Below are 20,740 nucleotides of genomic sequence, written 5' to 3' on the forward strand. Positions count from 1 at the left end.
TCACTCCATCTAGGAAATCTAGGACAATAAAGCAGACGAACGCAAGTCGGTTTTCAAAAAGATAACAGGGTTAAGCATGCCTTCACCCACCACCACCACCACCACCACCACCATCGTGCACCATAATGGATCCCGGTGGGAATTCCTCTCGCATATATTGTGTACAACCACTTTACCACCCGTGTGGTAGCAACTATCCGCCAAGCCAAGTCATGCTGGCCCATCACTGCCAAAAGCAGCAGTTGCCCCGTTAATGTTGGCGTGTGGATTCGGGGTGTTTTCCAAAGGACCAAACCTCCACCGAACAACCGGATGAATTCTGGTTTGACTCGGCACTACTTTCTCCAGCTGGAGGCAACTGTACACTGACGGTTAGCACTGCTTTTGCTGAACAGCATAAGTGAAGAAGCAGCAAGATCCAACGCTTTCGTATTTATATGTATCGCCTTATGCTTCCCTTTTCCCCTGGGCAATATTAATTCCAATGGCAATCCGCGCTCGTCCCACGGGGATTCAACGATATACAGCCGTATGGTTGCACAATTGGGTCTCGTATTAGACGGATCAATACTAGAGATAGGAATCATCATGATTTTGACTACAGTGAACGTTCGCTAATTGGGGTTTTTCTAGTTGGGGCGCTTTTTAGTTGGGGGTTCGCTAATTGGGGCGAAACCCAATTAAAAAGCAGCTAAACGGCAGAATGTGATGTCAAAAACGCGTTGACGTTTTGTTTCCGTGTTTGGCGGGATCGATATTTTCTGGCGCGTAAAATTTTCCTTTGTTCAATGCAAAAAGTAAACAACATTGACGCTTGTCAAAGCGCCCCAATTAGCGAACGGCATTCGCTAGTTGGGGTGAGGTCGTGCCCCAATTAGCGAACGATCACTGTATTTAAGGGATGAAGACGATTGCATTTTAGTTGCCTACTTTGAAGTAACTCTAAAAAGTCAGTAGATTATCTAAACCGATCCTTCTATTTGAAATCCATTGGTTTTCCGGAGCATCAAAGTAGGTAGCTTAAAGTAAGTCGTATAATTGGAAACCTGACTGTAGCAGCAAAAGCTCGGTTTAGTGGCAGAAAAAATGGAAGAAAAGGATGCGCTCATCTTTAAGGAACAATTCTGGTACACATAGATGCTGTCCAATGAGCAGTTGAAGTAGCTCGAAGTTGTTCCCGTCCTGCTCGTTCTTTTTTGTCAACAAACGGGCATGAGCGTGACAGGAACAACTTCGAGCTACTTCGAGCAGCTCATTGGACAGCACTATAGTCTGCTGTAGCTTTCATTCATTGCAGCTAGGCTGGTGGAAGTTCTTTCCTGCATGGAAGCCCAGAGCGTCGTGAGACTTGGGGACTTATGTGTCGTGATGGGATGGCTACCTATTCTTTTCGGTTGTATAGCAGCTGGTGTGATGGTTGGCATTGTCTTTTGTCTACTGGTTCTCTTTACAAGTTTTGCTTTGTTGCTCGCTTTGGAACTTGAAAATTTTCAAAAGGGGTTCTATTTTTGAAAGATTCATAGGAGATGCGAAGAAAGAAATTCTTATTTGTAGCAGGATCAAGTAAATTCTTCTTAACTGACGATCATTCGAATATTTTTTTCCTGTTGATTTTTTTCCTATCATATAGGGGAACAGACGGCCTTGGCAGGTTTTGTTCTATTATTGGCAGGGGGTTTTTTGTCGCTCGAATTATAAGAAATTTGGTCACATTATTCTTTGATATGCAAAGAATGCTTGGGCCAAATTTGAGCATAATCAGTCATAAAAAAACCCCTGCCAATAATAGAACAAAACCTGCCAAAGCCGTCATTACCCCTAGTAAAAAGTCAAAGTTTCATTGAAATAGAAAATATCTGCATCAGATATAGCTTTAGCTTGATTGACTGCTCGTCGCTGCTACCAGTATTGTAATATGTCGTTGGCGCTCATCCATTTTTTTTCTGAGAGCTGTCTCGTATGAAGGGCCTTTCAAAATTAAAACAATCGTTTAAACGTTGCAGCACTTAGTTCAACCCAACATCCTCTTTAAGACAATTGTCTAGCAGCAGTAAGGCGGGTGCCCGTGCAGCTTAGGATGAGTAAGCCCATTCACTTGCTATCTATTGAGCATTCAGAAGCAGAATCACCCCGCAAAAGCAACAACCCCATGCCCTCCGTTCTAGCCGATTGTGTAATATTTATTCAGCAAGAGCGAGTCTATGCAACGACGTGCCTCGACGAGAATAAGTCGAGAACTGGGAGACTGGGGTGACGGGTGAGCGGGCCGTATCATGTCTGACCGACTGCGGCTGTCAGATATTGGCACTAGCAGCTGCGGTTCGACACAGTTACTCGAAGACGAAATGATTGTAATGATGATGTTCAATAAATTGTACATTCTGTTTCATAGAATTTAATGGCTCTACCCTCAACCGCACCGGCCTTCTTGCATGGGAACCAGAGCGAAGCGAAACCGAGTGTCAGTGGCACCCGTAGACACGTACTTCCGGAGAATGCTGTGCTCCACCACCCACAACCGCAGGCCGCCCATCAGCCGAGGAGTACAATTCGACTAATGAAATTGTAAGCAAGATGACGAGACGATGACGAAGAAATATGCGGTTGTTTACCCGTCTGACGCCGGAAAGGCTTGTCTCGCCTAGTGTTCAAGCTATTGATTAGAAATTTGTGGCTTTTGTGGGTGCGCCCACCCTCTACTTAGTTGGGTTTGTGTATCGTTGTGCTGCATAAACAAGACAACAGGACTCCACCCGGCAGAATGCTACTGAAACGTACACCACTTACCCCCACCTCTACATCAACATGGGCGCGCCAGCCAATCAGTTTCGGTTGTTTTGTAGTTTATGTTTAATCAACCGACAGCGCAGATATAATTGATTTACGGCTTTTGAGGTTTAGGACAAAGAGTTAAACGCGCAGTGCATGACGTAGAAAATATGTAGGAGCAACGTATGTTTTTCAAATTGAATTGTAATAGGAACGAAGGAACAATAATTCTGCTTCAGAAAATAGCGGTTGGGGCATTTGAGAATGTATTCTGATCGACAAAAAATGAAATGTCGTAATAATTCAGTTAAGTTATCCAAAAATTGTAAAACTTGAAATTTTTCAAACTTTTCGTTGATTGTGAAATTTTCTGTTAATTCGATGAAGTCATATTATATGTGGATATGATTTTCATATGTCGTTCAAATGGTTTCGTCACTATTTACTATTATTGTTCATAATAGTTTTCCAAAAATCTATGATGCACGGACAGATGGAGACGCATGGTGTACCATCTACACACTATCAAATGCGACGACAACTCCTGTTACGTGGGATAGATACCTTCTCAGGTCACCCTAGAACTCAAGTGATAATCATGAGGAGAAGGAGGAATATGTACATTAGTTGCAAAATAGACAGGGCTAAATGTGATCATGTCCTTTTTGGGTAAGCGTTCCAACTATAGCAGGGACTTCAAGCAGGTCGTGCAGATCTTTTGCGACTGAGTGACAGTGGTTCAGCAGGAGCCAGCCGTTGTTGGAGATCAGTAAGGAAGCAAGTGGAAGATATGCTCCTTACTAAAGAAAAGAAGTTGGCGGTAAGTCAAGTTGAAAAGCTATGGCGACGCATGGCTGTCACCGACGCGACTCCTAACGTGGGTATGGTCGTGCAGGTTGACGACCCGAAAACGAGGAGTGTTTTAGTTCCAACGAGTAGAAAGTGTAGGGGAATTGTGGGTAAAACCGACACTGCGGGTAAAACCGACACCACTTCAAATATCGGATTTCAAGTGATTATCGAACAGAATTTCGACACACTTTGAATAAACGTTTGATTTATTGTATTTCTAGTCATTTTGTAACTGGTGGAGACGAGTAAGAGTCATAATAAACAGACAATTAGCATTGATCACCATTGAGGAGATGAATTATGTAAAATTTTGGCATCGGTGTATAAGCTTTTACGGCAATAATTTGTTGATTTTCAGTATTTAATCCAGCAGAGATAATTGAACATCATTTTGTGTATGTTGTGGAGAAATAGTTAACTTTTCTAATTGTGAACATCCACATGTATCTCATCATTATTATGTTATCAGTTGGGGTAAATTCGACACCTGCCATCGAATCATGAAATATCTCTGTATTATTAGACTCATCATTCGCATAATATATTTCAAGTATTGAAAAACGAGGCGCCGGGGAATATAACTTAATCATAGACTGATTACATACCATATCATAATTGGGCGTGACAATAGGTCTAGGGGGTAATATTGAGTCATCAAGGAAAAACTTGCAGGTCGGATAACAATCGCGCTCAAAGAAGAATAGTATTTTTAGGCTTATTTCACTCTTTGATATATTCAATCCGTTCTCTAGTGTTGAACTTCGTGATCCATTTTCACCCCTGTAACATGTAGCTTGTCACCTGCGGAACTAGTCATTATCTTTTCTTGTCATAACTCCACCATACGCATTTATTTTAAATCTCCGTTATAAACAGCTTTCTATAATAAGTGAAATTTCAATGTAGATTAATATTTACAGTAGTTAGTAAATTTGTTACTAACAATCTTATACTCTATATATTTTTCACCCGACCCATTGAAGAAACTAAATAAAATATGATATGTGATGATGATTTTAAATATATAAAATTTTGTTCAACCATCGTTTATGAGTGACCCCTAAACATGAATTTCATACACAAATATCAAAATGAATGTTGTTAAACATTTCCAATTATGTTGTAACAACATTTAGAATTGTTCTGATGTACAATTCCATAACGACTTGATGTGTCGGTTTTACCCTCATGTGGTGTCGATCTTACCCGCACCCCAGTTGGTTGGGCTGGAATATGGACTGTTCGTGTTTTCATCATAAATCTAATTCTATCAAGAAATATTGACCTGAGACCTCATGGACTGATGCATGAAGAGCCAAAGTATGCTTGTATGAAATTTCTAGACCAAAAAATTGCTTCATAGATTGGGGAACTGTAAAGTTGCTTAGGGTGTCGGTTTTACCCACTTTTCCCCTACTGAAGTTCGGAGTAAGATTGTAAACCTCAATAGCGTGGAGCGTGAGAAAAAGTTAGCCGCAATTCGAGCGGCAGAGGAGGTGACTGCGCAAAAATTGTAATATCACATCAGATTTGATGCACATCATCGCCGTCATAAACCGCATGTATTATTACATCTGTTTTGTATTACAAAAAGTAATTGGCATTTTGTCGCCAAAATAAAACGATGTAAGACGTAATATGTACTTCCGTTCGGAGTCTCAAAGAAATTCGATTCGGAGGCCAACATAAATTCCGTTCAGAAGCCCTTAAGAATTTCGTTCGAAAATCCAAAATAATTCCGTCCGAATGCACAAAAATTTCCGTTCTGAAGCCTTACTAGAATTCCGTTCGGAAGCCCAAAAAGATTCTGTTCAGAAGCCTGAGAGGATTCCGTTCGAAGGCCTAAATAAAATCCGTTGGAAGCCCAAAGAAATTCCTATCATAAGCCCAACATAATATCGTTCGAAAGCCATAACGAATTCCATTCGGAAGCTCAAATTGATTCCATTCGGATGGTAAAAAAATCTGTTCGAAAAGGATTCGGTTCATAAAATAACTCCAAACCAAAATAACTCCACTTGAAAGTCCAAAAAGATTGCGTTGAGAAGCCCAAAAGACCTTTAGCCCAAAAAAGTCCGTTCCGAAGCTCAATTTTTCTGAGACGAATTACGAGAGAAATGCTTTTGAGTTTCTTAAAGGAATTATTTTTATTATCCTACACACTTAGTTTTTATTTCTGCAGCTCGGCAAAAATCCGCACAGCCGTGCGCCAGCAAAATGAAAAACTGATATTCCGGCAAAAATGACGTTTGTTAGCTGGCAAATTATTTGCTGATTTCCAGCTATTTTGACAGAAATCTCGGCAAAAAACATGTTTGCTGGGGCACGGCTGTGCGAATCTTGGTAAAAGTTCAACATTTTGCTGAGATCCCGGTAAAAGAAATTAAGTGTGTAGAGCTTTCGAACAGATTTCTTTGGGGCTTCCTAACGAAATTCTTTCGGGATTTTGAAGTGAGCTTCCAAATTCTTTTAGACTTCCGAACCGAATACTTTTGGGTATCAGAACGGAATCCTTTTGCGGTTTCGAATTGAATTCTTCATGGCTTTTGAATTGAGCTTCCAAATTCTCTTAGACTTCCGAAAGGAATTCATCAACGGAATTCTTTTAGGTTTCACCAAGAAATTCATCTGAGCTTTCGAGCAGAATCCTTTTGAGCTTCTGAACGAAAAACTTCTGGGCTTCCAGACAGAATCTTTTTAGGATTTCGTACGAAATCATTCTAGGATTTCTTTTTGGAAGCTGAACAGAACGTCAATTGAAATCCCATAAGGGTTCCCTTAGAAAGTCCAAAAGAATTCCGTTTGGAAACCAGAAAGAATTCCGTTCAGCAGCTTGAGCCGTTCGGAGTCCTAAAGAAATCCCGTTCAGAGGCCCGAAGAAATTTCATTACGAAGCCTAAACGAATTTCGTTCGAAGGCCCAACAAAACAATCTCCTTTTGAAACCCCAAAAGGATTACGTTCAAAAGCCCAAAAGAATTCCATTCGGAGAGTCTTCCTCCGATCTCAGAGTTTTGACTGGTAGAGTCGTAGCTCAGGTATCGTATTCCGATATTTTCTGGATTTATAATTTTAATTTGTTTCTTGTGGCATACATATGGAAATAGATTATTGAACTAAATCTCTCATCAATCCTAAGGGAAACCTTTTGGATACAATTTAACCGCAAAAGGAAAACAGTAAAGTTCTTGCAAGGCTACAAATCTAAACATAGTATGGGGAGATGAAGTATTTATTTGTTTGTTTATTTTTCTTGTATATCTTCATTGGACTGTGGGGGTCTCGTGGCGTAGTTGGCTACACGTTCGCTTTCTCAAGCGGATGATCATGGGTTTGATTCCCAACCCCCCCAAAACAATCTTCGTCATGCCGCTGAAAGATAAGCACATGGTGGACAGTGTATTGGGGAACACCTGCTCATCACGGCTATCGGACAGCGACTGACACTGTATTCCTCGGAGTTGTATCTCCCACGACTCGGACAATGGAAACAGACCAACGGCAAACGAACAAATGGACCACTCTTTGGATTTCGCATACAACATGTGTTCGCCACTGCTTAGTCGATAAAGTAGAAGTGAAAACACAATCGGCGTCTAATAATAGAATAGGAAGCAAAGATCTAATATGTACAAAGACATCAGACTATGCACTAGCCAAGTGTTAGCGTTGCAGTCGAAATTGATGATGAAATGATAATAAAATGAAATTCGCTCGCGTAGTGCCCAACGGGACAAATAGAGCTAAAATAAAAAAAAATAAAAAAATCTTCATTGGACTATATCTGTCTCAATGAAGTACTCTGGTAGGAAAAAGCCATAAATTGGCAATTTTCTTTCGTACTTCCGTAAATTTCTTAAGGAGTTTCTCCAGAAATTCCTCCATAAAGTCCTCTGCAAAATTCGTCAGCATTTCCTTCGAAAATTCTTCCATCAGTTCCTTCGAAAATTCATTCAGGAGTTACTCCGGAAGTTCATCCCGAAATTCCTCTAAGAGTTCCTAAGGAAAGTCCGGCAGGAGTTCTTCCAAAAATTCTTGCAGAAGTTCTTCGGGAAACTTCTACAGAAGTTCCTTCGAAAATTCCTCAGGGAACCCCTACGAAAATTAAGTAAGCATCTCCTGGGGAAATTCCTTAAGAAAACCCGATGGACATTCCACCAGGAGTCTGCAAAGAATTCTTTAAAAAAAATCCTCCTATAGTTCCTCCGGAAATGCTTTGGAAATACTTCAAGGAGTTTCTTCTTAAATTGCTCGAGAAGATCTTCAAGAAATGCGTCCGGGAGGTCGTCCTGAATTTTCTATAGGAGATCTCCCAGAAATTCCTTTAAGAGTTGTTCCGGAGATTCCTAAAGGAGTTCCTTCGGAAATTTGTCCACGAAAACTACCGGAAATTCCTCCTAAAGTTTCTGCGGGATGTCTACCAAAAGTTCTTCCAGAAATTTCTCTTGAAATTCCTCCAGAAGTTTGCTCAGGAAGTCCTCCAGAAATTACTCAAGGAATTTTTACGTACATTCCTTCGGAAATTCTTCCAGGATTTTCACCGGAAATTCCTGCAAGAGTTCATACGTAAGGTCTGCCAGGAAATTCCTCCAGGAGTTTCTCCGGAAACTCTTCCAAACAGTTCTTTGAAATTACTACCGCGAAGTTCCTTCGGAAATTCTTCCGGAAATTTCTCCAAAAATGTCTTCAGGCGCTCCTTAAAAAAACGAATAATTTCTGCCGCAATTTCTTCAAGAATTATTCCAGGAGTTTCTTCCGAGTTCCTACGAAAAGTCCACCAGGAATTCCATCAGTAATTTCTTCAGTAGTTCTTCCAGAAATTACTACACAAAAACTACTTCGAAAATACTTTCGCAAATTTATCCAGCAGTTTCTTCGGAAATTCCTCCAGAAATTTCTACAGGAGTAGCTCCGGAAATTCCTCCGAAGTTTTCCTCATGAGTAACTGCAGGAGTACCGTCGGAAATTTCATCAGGAATTTCTTCGGAAATTTCTCCAGGAGGTCCTCCAGAAAAGTCCTACTAGAGTTCTTTCAGAAATTCTTCCGAAAATTCCTCCGGCACAACTTCCAGGAGTTCCTTCAAAAATTCCTGCGGAAAATGCTTCCAGGACTACCTTCCGGGATTCCACCACAAGTTTCTTCGAAAATTCGTCCATGAGTTCCTTAGGATAGTCTTCCAGGAAATCTTGCAGAAATTTCTACAAAAAAAACTCCGGTAGGAATTATCGAAGGAATTACCGGAATACCTCCAGGGACTTTTCGTAGAGTTCTTGAAATTCAGAAATATCTCCGAAGAAACCTCCTGGAGTTTCTTCGAAAATTCGTCCTGAACTGCCTGCGCAAATTCTTTCTGGAATTTTTTTTTCCAGGAGATCCTTCGCAAATTCGTTCATGATTTTTTTAGATAGTTCGCCAGGAGTTTCTTAGCAAATTCCTTCAAGAATTTATCCGCAAATTCATCCAGAAGCTACTCCAGAAACATCTTCAAGAGTTCCCTCGGAAATTTGTCCAGGAGTTCCAAAACAATCTTCAAAAATTCCTTAGCATATTCCTTCTCCAAGAATTTCTTCAGGAGATTTCATGGAAGTTCCTCAAGAAATCTCTCCGGCACATCCTCAAGGAGCATTTACAGAAATCCCTCTAGAAGTTCCCTCGGATATTCATCCAAGAATTCCTCCGGATTTCTTCTGGAAAATTCTACAGGAATTCCTCCACAAGTTCCTCTGAAAATTCTTCTGAAAGTTCCTCCAAAAAATCCTTCAGGAGTTTCTTCGGAAATTCCTCTAGAAGCTCCCCCAAAATTTTTTCTCGAGTGTTTTGGAAGAATTTTCAGATGAATTTCTGAAGGAACTCCTGCAGAACTTTCTGCAGGAACCGAGGTGCTTTCTCCAATAACTCTTTCGGAAATATTCTTCCAATAGTTCCTTTGCAAATCCTTCCGGAAATACTTCCAAGAGTTACTCCGAAAAATCCTCCAGGAGTTTCCTCAGAAATTCCTTTACAAGTTCCTCTGAAAAATCTTATAGACATTCATCCAAAAATACCTCCAGGAGTTCTTTCGGAAGTTCCTCCGAAAATTCTTCTCGGGAGATGTTCTAGAACAATTCCCAAAATTGCCGGAGGTTTTACTGAAGGAATTTCCGAAGAAACTGCGGGTTGAGTTTTCGGAGTTTCTGAATGAACTCCTTCAGAACTTTCTAGAGGAACCGAGTAATTTTCTCCAATAACCTCTTCGGAAATTCTTCCGTAAATTTCTTCAGAAATTTCTCCAGAAACTGTATCAGGAGTTCCTCCAAAAATTCCTTCAGAAATTTTCCCAGGAGTTCTTTCAGAAATTCCTTCGAGATTTCTGTCAGGAGTTCCTTTGGAAATTCTTCCAGCAATACCTTCGAAATGTCGGAATATCCTCGATGAGTTCCTCCGAAAAATCCTCAAGAAGTTCATTCGGAAATTCCTGCAGGAGTTCCTCCGACAATTTTTTAGATGTTTCCGGAGGAACTCCTGGAGGGCTTTCCGAAGGAACTTCTATACGAATAGAAAAGTAACCACTTGATGTAGTCCTGAGGACATTTTCGCTGCAATTTGAGATGGAACTTTGGTGGAATTTTCTGAGGAATTGCTGAAGAAACTACTGTGGTTCCGGAGGAGCCACTGGCGGAAATAACGAAGGGTTCCTTTAGGAATTTTGTAGTAATTTCTGGAAAAATTTCCGAAGGAACTCCTGGTGGGATTTCCGAGGTTTCTCCTGGAGGATTTTCTGGGGAACATCTAAAGGCATTTTCGTAGGTACTGTAGGAATTTCTGAAGGGATTTCAGAAAAAAAATGTGTAGGAATTTGTGGAAGTATTTCCGAAGGAGTTTTGCTGTAACTTCTGGACGAACTCCTGGAGTAATTTTTGGAGGAGCTCCTACCGGACTTTTTATATGAACTCTTGGAGAAATTCACGGATGAATTTCCGAAAGGACTATTGAAGGAATTTCCGAAAAAACTATAGGAGAAATTTTCTGAAGTTCGTCTGAAAGAATTTCGGAATTCGTAGAGGAAATTCTATGGAAGTTCATCAAGAAACTCCTTCATGAGTTTCTCCCGAAAATACTCAAGAAATTTCCACGGAAATTCCATCAAGAAATCATTCGGAAATTCATCCATGAATTCTTCAGGTATTTTAGTTTCTGCCAAAAATCGCTCAGGAGTTCCTCCAGATATTCTTCCGAAAATTCCTTAGATATTCCTCCAAAAAAATCCTTAGAAATTATTCCGGAAATATCTCCAGGCATTTTGCCGTAAGTGACTCCAAAAACTCCTTTGATTTTCTTGAATATCCTGAAAAATCCTTCAGGAGGTATTCAAGAAATTCCTCAACGAGACCCTCCGGGAATTCTTTAAGCAGTTTCTTCGGAAATTCCCTCCGAAGTCTATTCGGAAATTCCTCCAGAAGCTCCATAGATTTTTTTTATGTTGTTTTGGAAGAAGTTTCTGGTAGATCTCCTGGAAGACACACAAAGAACTCATGGACGAATTTTCGAAGAAACTTTTGGAGGAATTTCCGAAGAAAGTTCTGGAAGCATTTCTGCAATAATTTTGGGAGAAGCTCCTGGTGGTTTTGCCGGAGGAATTTGCGAATGCACTTGTTAAATTTTTGGAAGAACTTCTGAAAGAGCTCCAGGGAGTCTCGTTTCGACCGTCCTCCAGTGCGGTTGGTTTTTGCGCTCTACTTTGTGCGGTGATTCGCCTAAAAGTAGAACAATAGAACCAGTGCAGTGACCGCGGTCGAAATCAATGTGTAGTGTATAAAAAAGTGCTGCAGATCCTGAAGATGTGCGCATGTTTGTGCTTGCAAGAGCTGAGATACAGATGAACACATACACGCTCATACGCTCATATACATCATACATAAAACACGTACACTATTTTTATTATATATTAGGTATCTATATTATTGGAAGCGTTTGGTACGGGAAGTCCACGCTTTCTTCCTTCCCCCTCGATTCCAAGCAATTAAGTGACTTCAGGTATTCCTAAAGTCGCTCAATATCTAGGAGTCATCTCTGCGGTACATACTGCGTAGTTGGCCTGGCCATATGAAAAGAAAAATGACGGAATTCAGAAACCGTCATTTTCCAGGATGCTTTCAAGTATTGGCTACGCATGTATGAGATTAGATTAGATTAGATTAGAACTTCTGAAAGAGCTCCAGTGGGACTTTTTAGAGGAACCACTGGGTGTTTTACCGAATGATTCCTTTCGGAATTTCCGGAGAAATTTCTTGAGGACCTCCTGGAGATATTGCTGAAGAAATTCCTGGTGAAATTTCCGGCAGTTACTCCTGGAGTAACTCATGAAGAAAATTGCGAAGGATTTTCCGTAGCTACTCCTGTAGGAATTTCTGGAGGAATTTCCGAAGAAACTCCTTAAGGAATTTGTGGAAGTTTTTTCGAAGTAGTATTTGTGTAGTAATTTCTGGAAGAACTACTGGGGCAATCTCTGAAGGAATTCCTGGTGGACTTTTCGTAGGAACTCTTGGAGGGATTTTGCAAGAAACTCTTGAAGAACTCTGCCAGACTATCCTGACTTTCCAGAGGAATTCTTGAAGGAATTGCAGGATAAATTATTTAATTATTTATCAAAGCTCCTGGAGCTCCTGGAAGAATTTCGGGAGAAAATTCTGGGAGAACTCATTTTTGGAGCTGTTGGAGGGATTTCCGGAAGAATTCCTGAATGAATATGCTAAGGCAGCGGTTCTCAACCTTTTTCTTGAGAGATACCCCTTCGAACTTGTGCTTTTATTGGGGTACCCCCTCTTTACCTCTTGAAAGTAGGCTCCCGATCCTCTTGAAAGTAGGCTCCCGATCCTCTTGAAAGGAGGCTTCCGAGCCTCTTGAAAGGAGGCTTCCGAGCCTCTTGAAACGAGGCTTCCGATCCTCTTGAAAGGAGGCTTCCGAGCCTCTTGAAAGGAGGCTTCTGAGCCTCTTGAAAGGAGGCTTCCGAGCCTCTTGAAAGGAGGCTTCTGAGCCTCTTGAAAGGAGGCTTCCGAGCCTCTTGAAACGAGGCTTCCGAACCTCTTGAAAGGAGGCTTCCGAGCCTCTTGAAAGGAGGCTTCCGAGCCTCTTGAAAGGAGGATTTCGAGCTTCTTAAAAGGAGGCTTCCGAGCTCCTGAAAAGGAGACTTCCGAGCCTCTTGAAAGGAGGCTTCTATGTCTCTTGAAAGGAGGCTTCCAAGCGTCTTGAAAGGAGGCTTCCAACTCCAACCTCTTGCAACGAAGCTCAAGTTTTTCGGAAAAAGGCCTTCATTTCGCTCAACTGGAGGCTTCCGAACCTCTAGATTCTAGATTTCAGTTCGGAAGCATATTATTCAATATTTTGCCTAGATCCAATTACATTAAAGATTTAATGTAAATGTGTGAATGTTAAAATGTGTTCATTCGACGTTTTGTCTTTTTGATCTTTTCTCCCACAGACCTTCATACACTGTACTGCTTGTGGTAGATAGGATTCATTTTTTTTTGGTTTATCGATAGATTATGTACAAAACAAAGTTATAGAATAAAAAAATATTAAAACTTTATCAGTAAGTTGCTATTGGAATTATAATACATCCGCCATTACGCAATTTTTGTTCGAGGTACCCCCTGGGACCAGCGAAGGTACCCCCAGGGGTACATGTACCCCTGGTTGAGAACCGCTGACCTAAGGAATTGGAGAAATTTCCAAAAGAACCCCTGGAAGAATTTCCGATGGAACTCTTGGAGGAATTTTCGAAGAAACTACTGGAGGAATTTCTGGAAGAATTTGTGGAGGTACATATAATCGATGATTTTTTGGAATAATTCCGGAGGAAATTAACGGAGGAATCATTCCTGGTACACTTTCCGTATGAACTCCTGTAGGTATTTCCAGTGAAACTTCTGGATGAATTTCCAAAAAAATGTCAGGAGGAATTACTGTAGGAATTTCTTGACGAATTTCTGTAGGAAATGCTGGCGGATTTTCCAAAGGACTTCTTCAGAAAACTCCTGGAGAACTTTCGAGTGAAATTTCTGGAAGCACTCCTCCCGAGCAGCACAAGTCAGACAAAAATGGTTGCAGCAACTTGATTGTGGCTGAATCCGGTCATATATGAGTTGCAGTAACCTATGTGAAATATGTGTGCTGCTAGGGCTACTGGACTTCCCGCAGAAACATTTGAAGGAATGAATTCATGGGTGAATTCGTAAATGAATTTCCGACGGAACTCCTTGAGGAACTTCCGGAAGATCTCTTAGAGGAAATTCAGTACGAACTCTCGGGAGAATTTCTGGAAGATCTTCTGGAGAAATTTACGAATTTGCGAAGTAATTTCTGGAGGATATCTTACAGGAAGATAACTTTTAACAAACTGTCCGTACGAACTCTTAGAGGTATTTCTCGATGAACTTCAGGAGTAACTCCTGGATGAATTTTCGAAAGAACTGCTAGAAGAATTTCTGTAGAAAATGCTGACGGATTTTTCTGAAGACTTCTTAAGGAATTTCTGAAGGAACTTCTTGAGAGATTTCTGGAAGAACTCTTGGAGGAATTTCTGGAGGAACTCCTGAAGAAATTTCCTAAGGAAATTGTGGAAGAATTCTCGGAGGAATTTCCGCCTCTTAGGCGTACAGATGTCTTCTTAAACTCCATACCATACTGCGATTTGAAGGCGTACTGCGATGTCGTCTACATCCGTTACCCCCTCCAGTTGTTTACACTGGATGGTTACTCTCGTACTCAACGACCTCACCTCGACGCCGTCACCCAGGAAATCCTGGGCCCGCTTCATGTAAGCCGTACTGCTCACTTGCGCGTCACAGTGCCGAAAGAATTTTGGGTGCGCGTATCGATTCAAGGGACTTCGGCGTATTTTTTCTTGTCGTTTTTCACCAGCTAGACCTCGCCTCTGTCCTTAATTTTCTTTGCGGATCGGGATACGTCCGATTTCCGCTTTGCCCTATTCCAGGGATCTTCGGTCCTTTGTGCCGATGACACAAGCTGGCTGGTAACCTCTTTAGGCCCGACGACTTGCGTCTGATTTGTACATTTTGCCCTTTTTGTAGGCCGAGAAGTCGTCTCCCACCCAGGAGGCAAACTGGGTGGCAGAATTGGACGGCGTGCTACAAGGCCCGCCACGGTTTTAGGAGACGGAAGACATTCGGGCCATTAGCCTAGCCTACTCGCCGTTTCGAGTCAATGCCACCTGGATCTATTAAGGGAAGATCCATTAATTACGTAACGCAAAAATTGGTCATTTTCAACCTTCCTCCCCCCTATATCACACTTTTTGTATGAAACATCTGTAAATTTTGTATAGATAGTCACACTTAGCTCAACCCCCCTTTCCCCTCTAAGCGTTGCGTAATTTGTGGATGCTCCAAAAGAGAATAGAATGTCAGACTGCCAGCCCTCTCTTTCACAATATTATAATATCCAAGACGAGGTCTGTTAACACGAAGGCTGAATGCCCTAATAGGCGTTTTCATGTGACACAGCCGGGACTGCACTTGTTTACAACCGCTGAGCAAACCATTCAAATCCGACGCTGTCACTTTCATAGAAGAACTGTCAATTGACGGTAAAATCAGCTGTTTTCAAACGTCTCGTGAAAAGGCCTATCAAGATCTCACTGGTATTGACCCTTATGTGTCAATTGACACTTCCTGGGCTCCTACGCGCTGTGAGCGGAACACGATCGCTTCATAGGGCCTCCTTGCGGACACATGCAGCTTTTTGTAGGGGTTTAACAGGGCCCACTGCCAAACCCCACCACGTCTTGGGCAGGTCCCAGAGGCCGTGGGGAGGGGTCGTAAACCCCCTGCACATAGTCCCTGCTGTCCCAACAGCTTATCGGTGGGTAAAAATCAATCTCGTCACTTACTTCTAGAATTTTCTGATGGTCAACTGTCACCGTCGAAATGGCTTTTCTTCCCTTCCACCAGGAACGGAATTATGACAATCGCCAGACTTGTGAGGAAGTACAGTGGATGATTGATTTTACCACACCCGTAAGACGCCATTACCGATCATGGAAAGCTGGGAGCACTTCAAAATAATTTAGACCGGATAGAACACAGCAGATAGCAGTTCTAAAACAGTTAAGGATGGAATAAGGGAACGCCAGTATCAATGCGATGTTGTATCTACACTACATTCTAAACCAATCTAGATCCAAATCTAGAACGGTCACAGATAAAAATGATGTCATGGAAAAGCTTGTACTATCATGCAAATGATGTTCCATACAGATTTATTTGTAAATCTTCAAATACATAAGTATGAAATTATTTCTAAGTGAAAATTATAATTACCGTGCACAGAGTTCACTAATGAAAACAGCCGTAAAAAAGCCGCCAAAAAGAAAAGACAAACTCTTTTAAAATTGCATTAATTTTAATTCCTTCTCTCGCCCATTCGAAAATATTGAAGATATTTCTAATCACACTATGCACAGTATGGATAAAAATGCCTGCAGAATCAGAATCAGGACAAAGGTATGCCAAAAATTCAAATGATTTCGTTCCGCATTTTGGTTTGCAATTGCAGTTGCTTCCTCGCAGCATTTTATCTTAGAGGGTTATGCTGATCGGAATCATCGGCATTATTCAAAAAACGAATCTCTTCTAGCCGCCAGACTAGTCCCGGTTGTGGTTTTTGACACCTGCTACTCTTCCCACGATCGGAATTCCTAGATGACTCTCGAAACATCAACCACCAAAAATATATAAAAATAGCAGCTCCAGCCCCGTTGATTCGATTTTTTTTTGCGATGGTTCCACACATTTGTGCATGTCAGCCATCAGACGAACAACGATTTGTGTCTCCCAGCCCGATCTCTTCAGCGGTGCCCTCTCTTCGGACCAGGATTTTCGGGACATATGCACACAGAACTGCGCCACTGATGCAGAACCGCTTTTCCAATCAATATCAATGGCGAATGTTAACAATATCCTGTCGAATCGCGGGGTGTTGGGGAAAGGAGCTCGAGGAGGGAGGGAAAACAGTATCTCCAATCGAGACGTGTCCCACTCATCGGAGCTGATATGACTCTAAAACGATGATTTGAGTGGGGAGCGAAGTAGCATAAGCAGGGAAAAAGTTCTTCCGAATGGGGATGGATTGAGAAGTTTGCCTCGAGCGCAGGATGCTGGTGGGTGTCTATGCTGTGGCAAAATACAGTTTTTCTTCGGCGGCGAGGTTCAGTAGATTGAAGCAAATACTATATGTATCTGGAAATGAAATCTATTTTTCGGAGCGGATTGTGCGGCACACAATAAAATGTATTTGAGCTGTATTATCCTGACGGCATTTTCTTTTATATGTTTTGAAAATCTAATCAACACGTAGAGTTGCAAAGTGGTGATTATTATGATAGTACGTTCTTTGTATAATGCACTTTATTTTAATTTAACATAAATTATGGTCGAAAATCAGTTTTGCAAAAAAGTTAGTAGAATCATGCAGAATGTTGCACAACGAGGTTTTGTCCGACCCTATCCGGGTCGTAGCTGGTCGCACCCGTAGTCTATATCCGCTACTGTTCCTGATTGTCATCGACAGGATGGAGATCTGGTTAGATGGCGCTGTGCAACTTGGAAATAAAAAGAAAATTCTTTGTTGCATGATGACAATATGCTGGTCTTGACATGCACAAGTGAGTAAAATATACAATAATTAGGGTTAGTATACAATCTCGGGGACTGTTTTCAATGCGTGGTGACCAATTAAAAACAAATCTGAAATTTTGTCCAGGAGGGCTTGAACATTATCAATTGTTAAGTGCCACACTTATAGATCTTCGTTTAGGTACGAGTAATGTGGTCACGGGACCAGGAAAAACGCTCTATTCGTGCAACTACTGTTCACGCTACGGATCGGCCGAAAGAAATTGAGGAGACGTGATAACACAAGAAGAATTTCCGAAAACTGGGTCAACTTGTTCAAACACTGAGAAAATAGAATTCATCACAAGTATTTTCGGGTACACAACTATTGCTGCACTGCACTGTGTGTTCCGATGGTTGATGAGTGCATTGAAAGTTTGCGAACGTTTTATGTGGTCGGTACCGGTGCGGTAGGTGCGGAAGCATCTGACAAATTGAGATTTTCGTCCCCTATGCATGGGTGCTGAATAATAAATAGGAAAGTTTCTCAACTTCTCGTACGGCTTTAGCTTACCTAGACTTCGCACCAGTGTCAAACGACTTCTTTATATAAGAAACTATAGAGGTCAAATATTGATCGTAAACTTCATACAGAAAGTTCAAAGTTAAACAATTTTGAAAAGCTGTAGAAATGTTATATTTCTATGCATAGATTTTTTTTTTGCCAAATTTCAATCATTCTCAACAGGGCGAATCAATGGAGGACACTTATAACTTTGTATAGCACAAATTATCTCGGGACTGAAACTCCAAAAATAAATCTTACAGCTATTGTATAAAATCTTGGCATATACAGTTATATGCAAGATTTAGATACAAAGAATAAAAGCATTTTCTACAAGAAGGTGCTGTATTAAAATATTACAAAATTGTATAAGCCAAAATTTTGCACAGTTTCTGTAGAGTTTTCAAACAAAACTGTACTAAATCTGCCATCCGTTGGTTGGATGTATATTTTTAAAATATAATAATAGTTATAAATAAGAGTTATTTTGTCATAACAAATTTCAATGACATCATTTTAGAAGTTTGAAAGACATTTGTTTTAGCTACGAAATTTATGGATGGTACCACTCAGAAAGAACTTTTTGTTTGCACGTCAACTTCAATTCTATTCACCTATGCTTCCATGTCGCAATCGACCGCTCAAGTTGGTGAACTTTTATCATGACGGTCAGTAGCATAACTGCAGCGGCGGCAACGAAACAACTCCCGGGAAGATAAATATTTAAAACAATGAATTTGCATGAGATTAAATTTTAACGACAAATTAAATAAACCATACCCTACATACCTATATACAATGTTTACACATTTATATTCGAAACGAAACGATCCGACGGACCAGCAAATGGTTTTTACGGCTCTCCGTCGGCCTAGTGGCATTGGTCAGTTCCACTTTGTGGCCATGTTCCGCACAGAGCATGGGGTCGTCCCCGGCGCGCTGGCGGCTCATATTTTAAGTGCATTCCACCCTAAACGCATCAGTCTGGAATCAGGGCTGCATTGAGTGTTATCAGCAAAATCGAATCAACAAGTTGTTCATTGGAAAATTGAGTAAATGTCCGCCAGAGTAAACGCGACGTGCGATGCGACGCGACGCGACTCATGTAAAAGAATAATAATTATTATCAATGAACTGTCAATTTGCACTGTCGCGCTGCATCGCGCCATCGCGTTTACTCTGGCTCCACCCTTTTTTTTTGTTCGGGATGAACCACTGCGTCCATTTCATTGAACTTTTGTAGTATACCCGTGTCATTTGTTTAGTGCATGTCTTTCTGCTCCATTTCTATTGAGAAGAAATGAAGTAGTCATTTTTTATTCATATATTTCTCAAGCTTAATGTAAAGCCTCTTTAGATTAAGGTACCGCTATTTATACCCTTCGAAAAATGGCTTATACCAAATCTCAAAGGCGCGCCCCTCAATCAGTTTCGGCTCAACAATAAGTGGGATAATACTGATTTTGACCATGCATCGGTACTGAAGTTCAAACATATTTTTGCTTCTTCTTATGAGTTCCGAATTCGTTTTTGTATAGAGATCTGATTTCATTGCGTTTGGCATTTCCGAATCTCACCTTTACACAGAGCTCTAATCAGTCAGAGGGTTCAGCAGATCCACCAAATTCGTATCCGCTTCTTTCCTAAATAATCAGCGCTCTGGAGCTTGGAGATTCATGTCGTCGGCTTCGAAAACCAGCCTAAGGTTGAGTTACGTTTTCACAATTTACTCCATTGACTCCATCCAAAAGGAGCAAAAAATGGGTCATCTAAAAGCAAATTAAAGTCGTTCCATACTCTTCCGACCATCACTCATAAGTATTAACAAGAATAGTAAGAACTAGAGCATAGTGTGGTAGATCTTAATCCGTAATGCAACACGAAGAGTGTATACCCAGCATTACAGGCTCCGTTAACTGCCAGGCTAATTGTTTCACCCCCCAGGCCATTCATCCCCTCAGCACGGGTCACATGACACCTTGGGATTAGTGGTTGGGGGCGTCATATTGTCAGCTTCAGTGTCGTACCGAGCCTGGCGATATGACCGGATTTACACCGTTACGCACTACTTCAGAGTATCCATATCCCAGCGTAACGGGACGGCTTCACCCTTAGACGAGATTGGACCATTTTGGACCAAATTTGGTAAACACATTCGCTATCCTCAGGGGAAGTTAACAAAGGGGGTGGGATGGTTATTTGGAAAAGGGGGAGGGGTGGTGGGAGGGGTTTTGTTTTAAAAACGAACAATTCTGTGTAACTTTCAACTCCCACGACCGATTTCAACCAAATTTTGTACACATATTCACTATGAGGAGACGATGGGAGGGCAGTTTTGGAAAGGAGGGAGGGGTTTGGAGAGAGGGGTATTGTTCAGAAAACGGGCAATTCAGAGTAAATTATGAACCCCTGGACCGATTTGAACCAAATTTGGTACACACATTCTCTATCCTAAAGAAAATATAACAAAGGGGGGATGGTCATTGGGAAAAAGGGGAGGGTATAGGGGGAGGGGTTGTCTTTGGAAAACGAGCAATTCTGTGTAAATCCCAACCCTCAGGACCAATTCCAACCAGATTTGGTACACATATTCTCTATTTTTGAAGATGTTTATTGCAGTCTTCAAAAAATCTCACTCTAGGAGCTGCTGGGATTCAAAAAATGAGATCGAAACAAATCTTACTCCCGCAATTGATCCCAATCCTGGCAAGCATTGCTTTTCTATAAATCACAAGGGATGATTAAATCCTGGGATTCAATCCTTGTCCTCTAGCCTTATCTGTGGGAAATCTAGTCTTCCGAGTGATTTGAACGTCATTGTTGTTCTTCCTATGGCTTTGTCAAGAAGTAAGTGTTAAAACTCATTTTGTTCTGTACATTTTTTAAGCCAAATTTGACGGCTATTGGTTTGAACTTTAAACAGAAGAATTACTAGTCTACAGCC

General features: G+C 41.2%; 1 protein-coding gene across 1 annotated transcript in view; it reads left to right on the forward strand.

Annotated features, from left to right (window-relative positions):
• Positions 1–2,273: 2,273 nt before the first annotated feature.
• Positions 2,274–20,740, forward strand: part of LOC134209179 (uncharacterized) — a 52,048-nt gene continuing 33,581 nt past the window's right edge. Inside the window, exons 1-2 of the mRNA XM_062685163.1 lie at positions 2,274–2,351; positions 2,393–2,543. Coding sequence (XP_062541147.1) covers positions 2,274–2,351; positions 2,393–2,543 — 229 coding nt within the window. The remainder of the gene's footprint in view (positions 2,352–2,392; positions 2,544–20,740) is intronic.

This window comes from Armigeres subalbatus, chromosome 2 (assembly GCF_024139115.2).
Source record: "Armigeres subalbatus isolate Guangzhou_Male chromosome 2, GZ_Asu_2, whole genome shotgun sequence".
NCBI lineage: Eukaryota > Metazoa > Arthropoda > Insecta > Diptera > Culicidae > Armigeres > Armigeres subalbatus.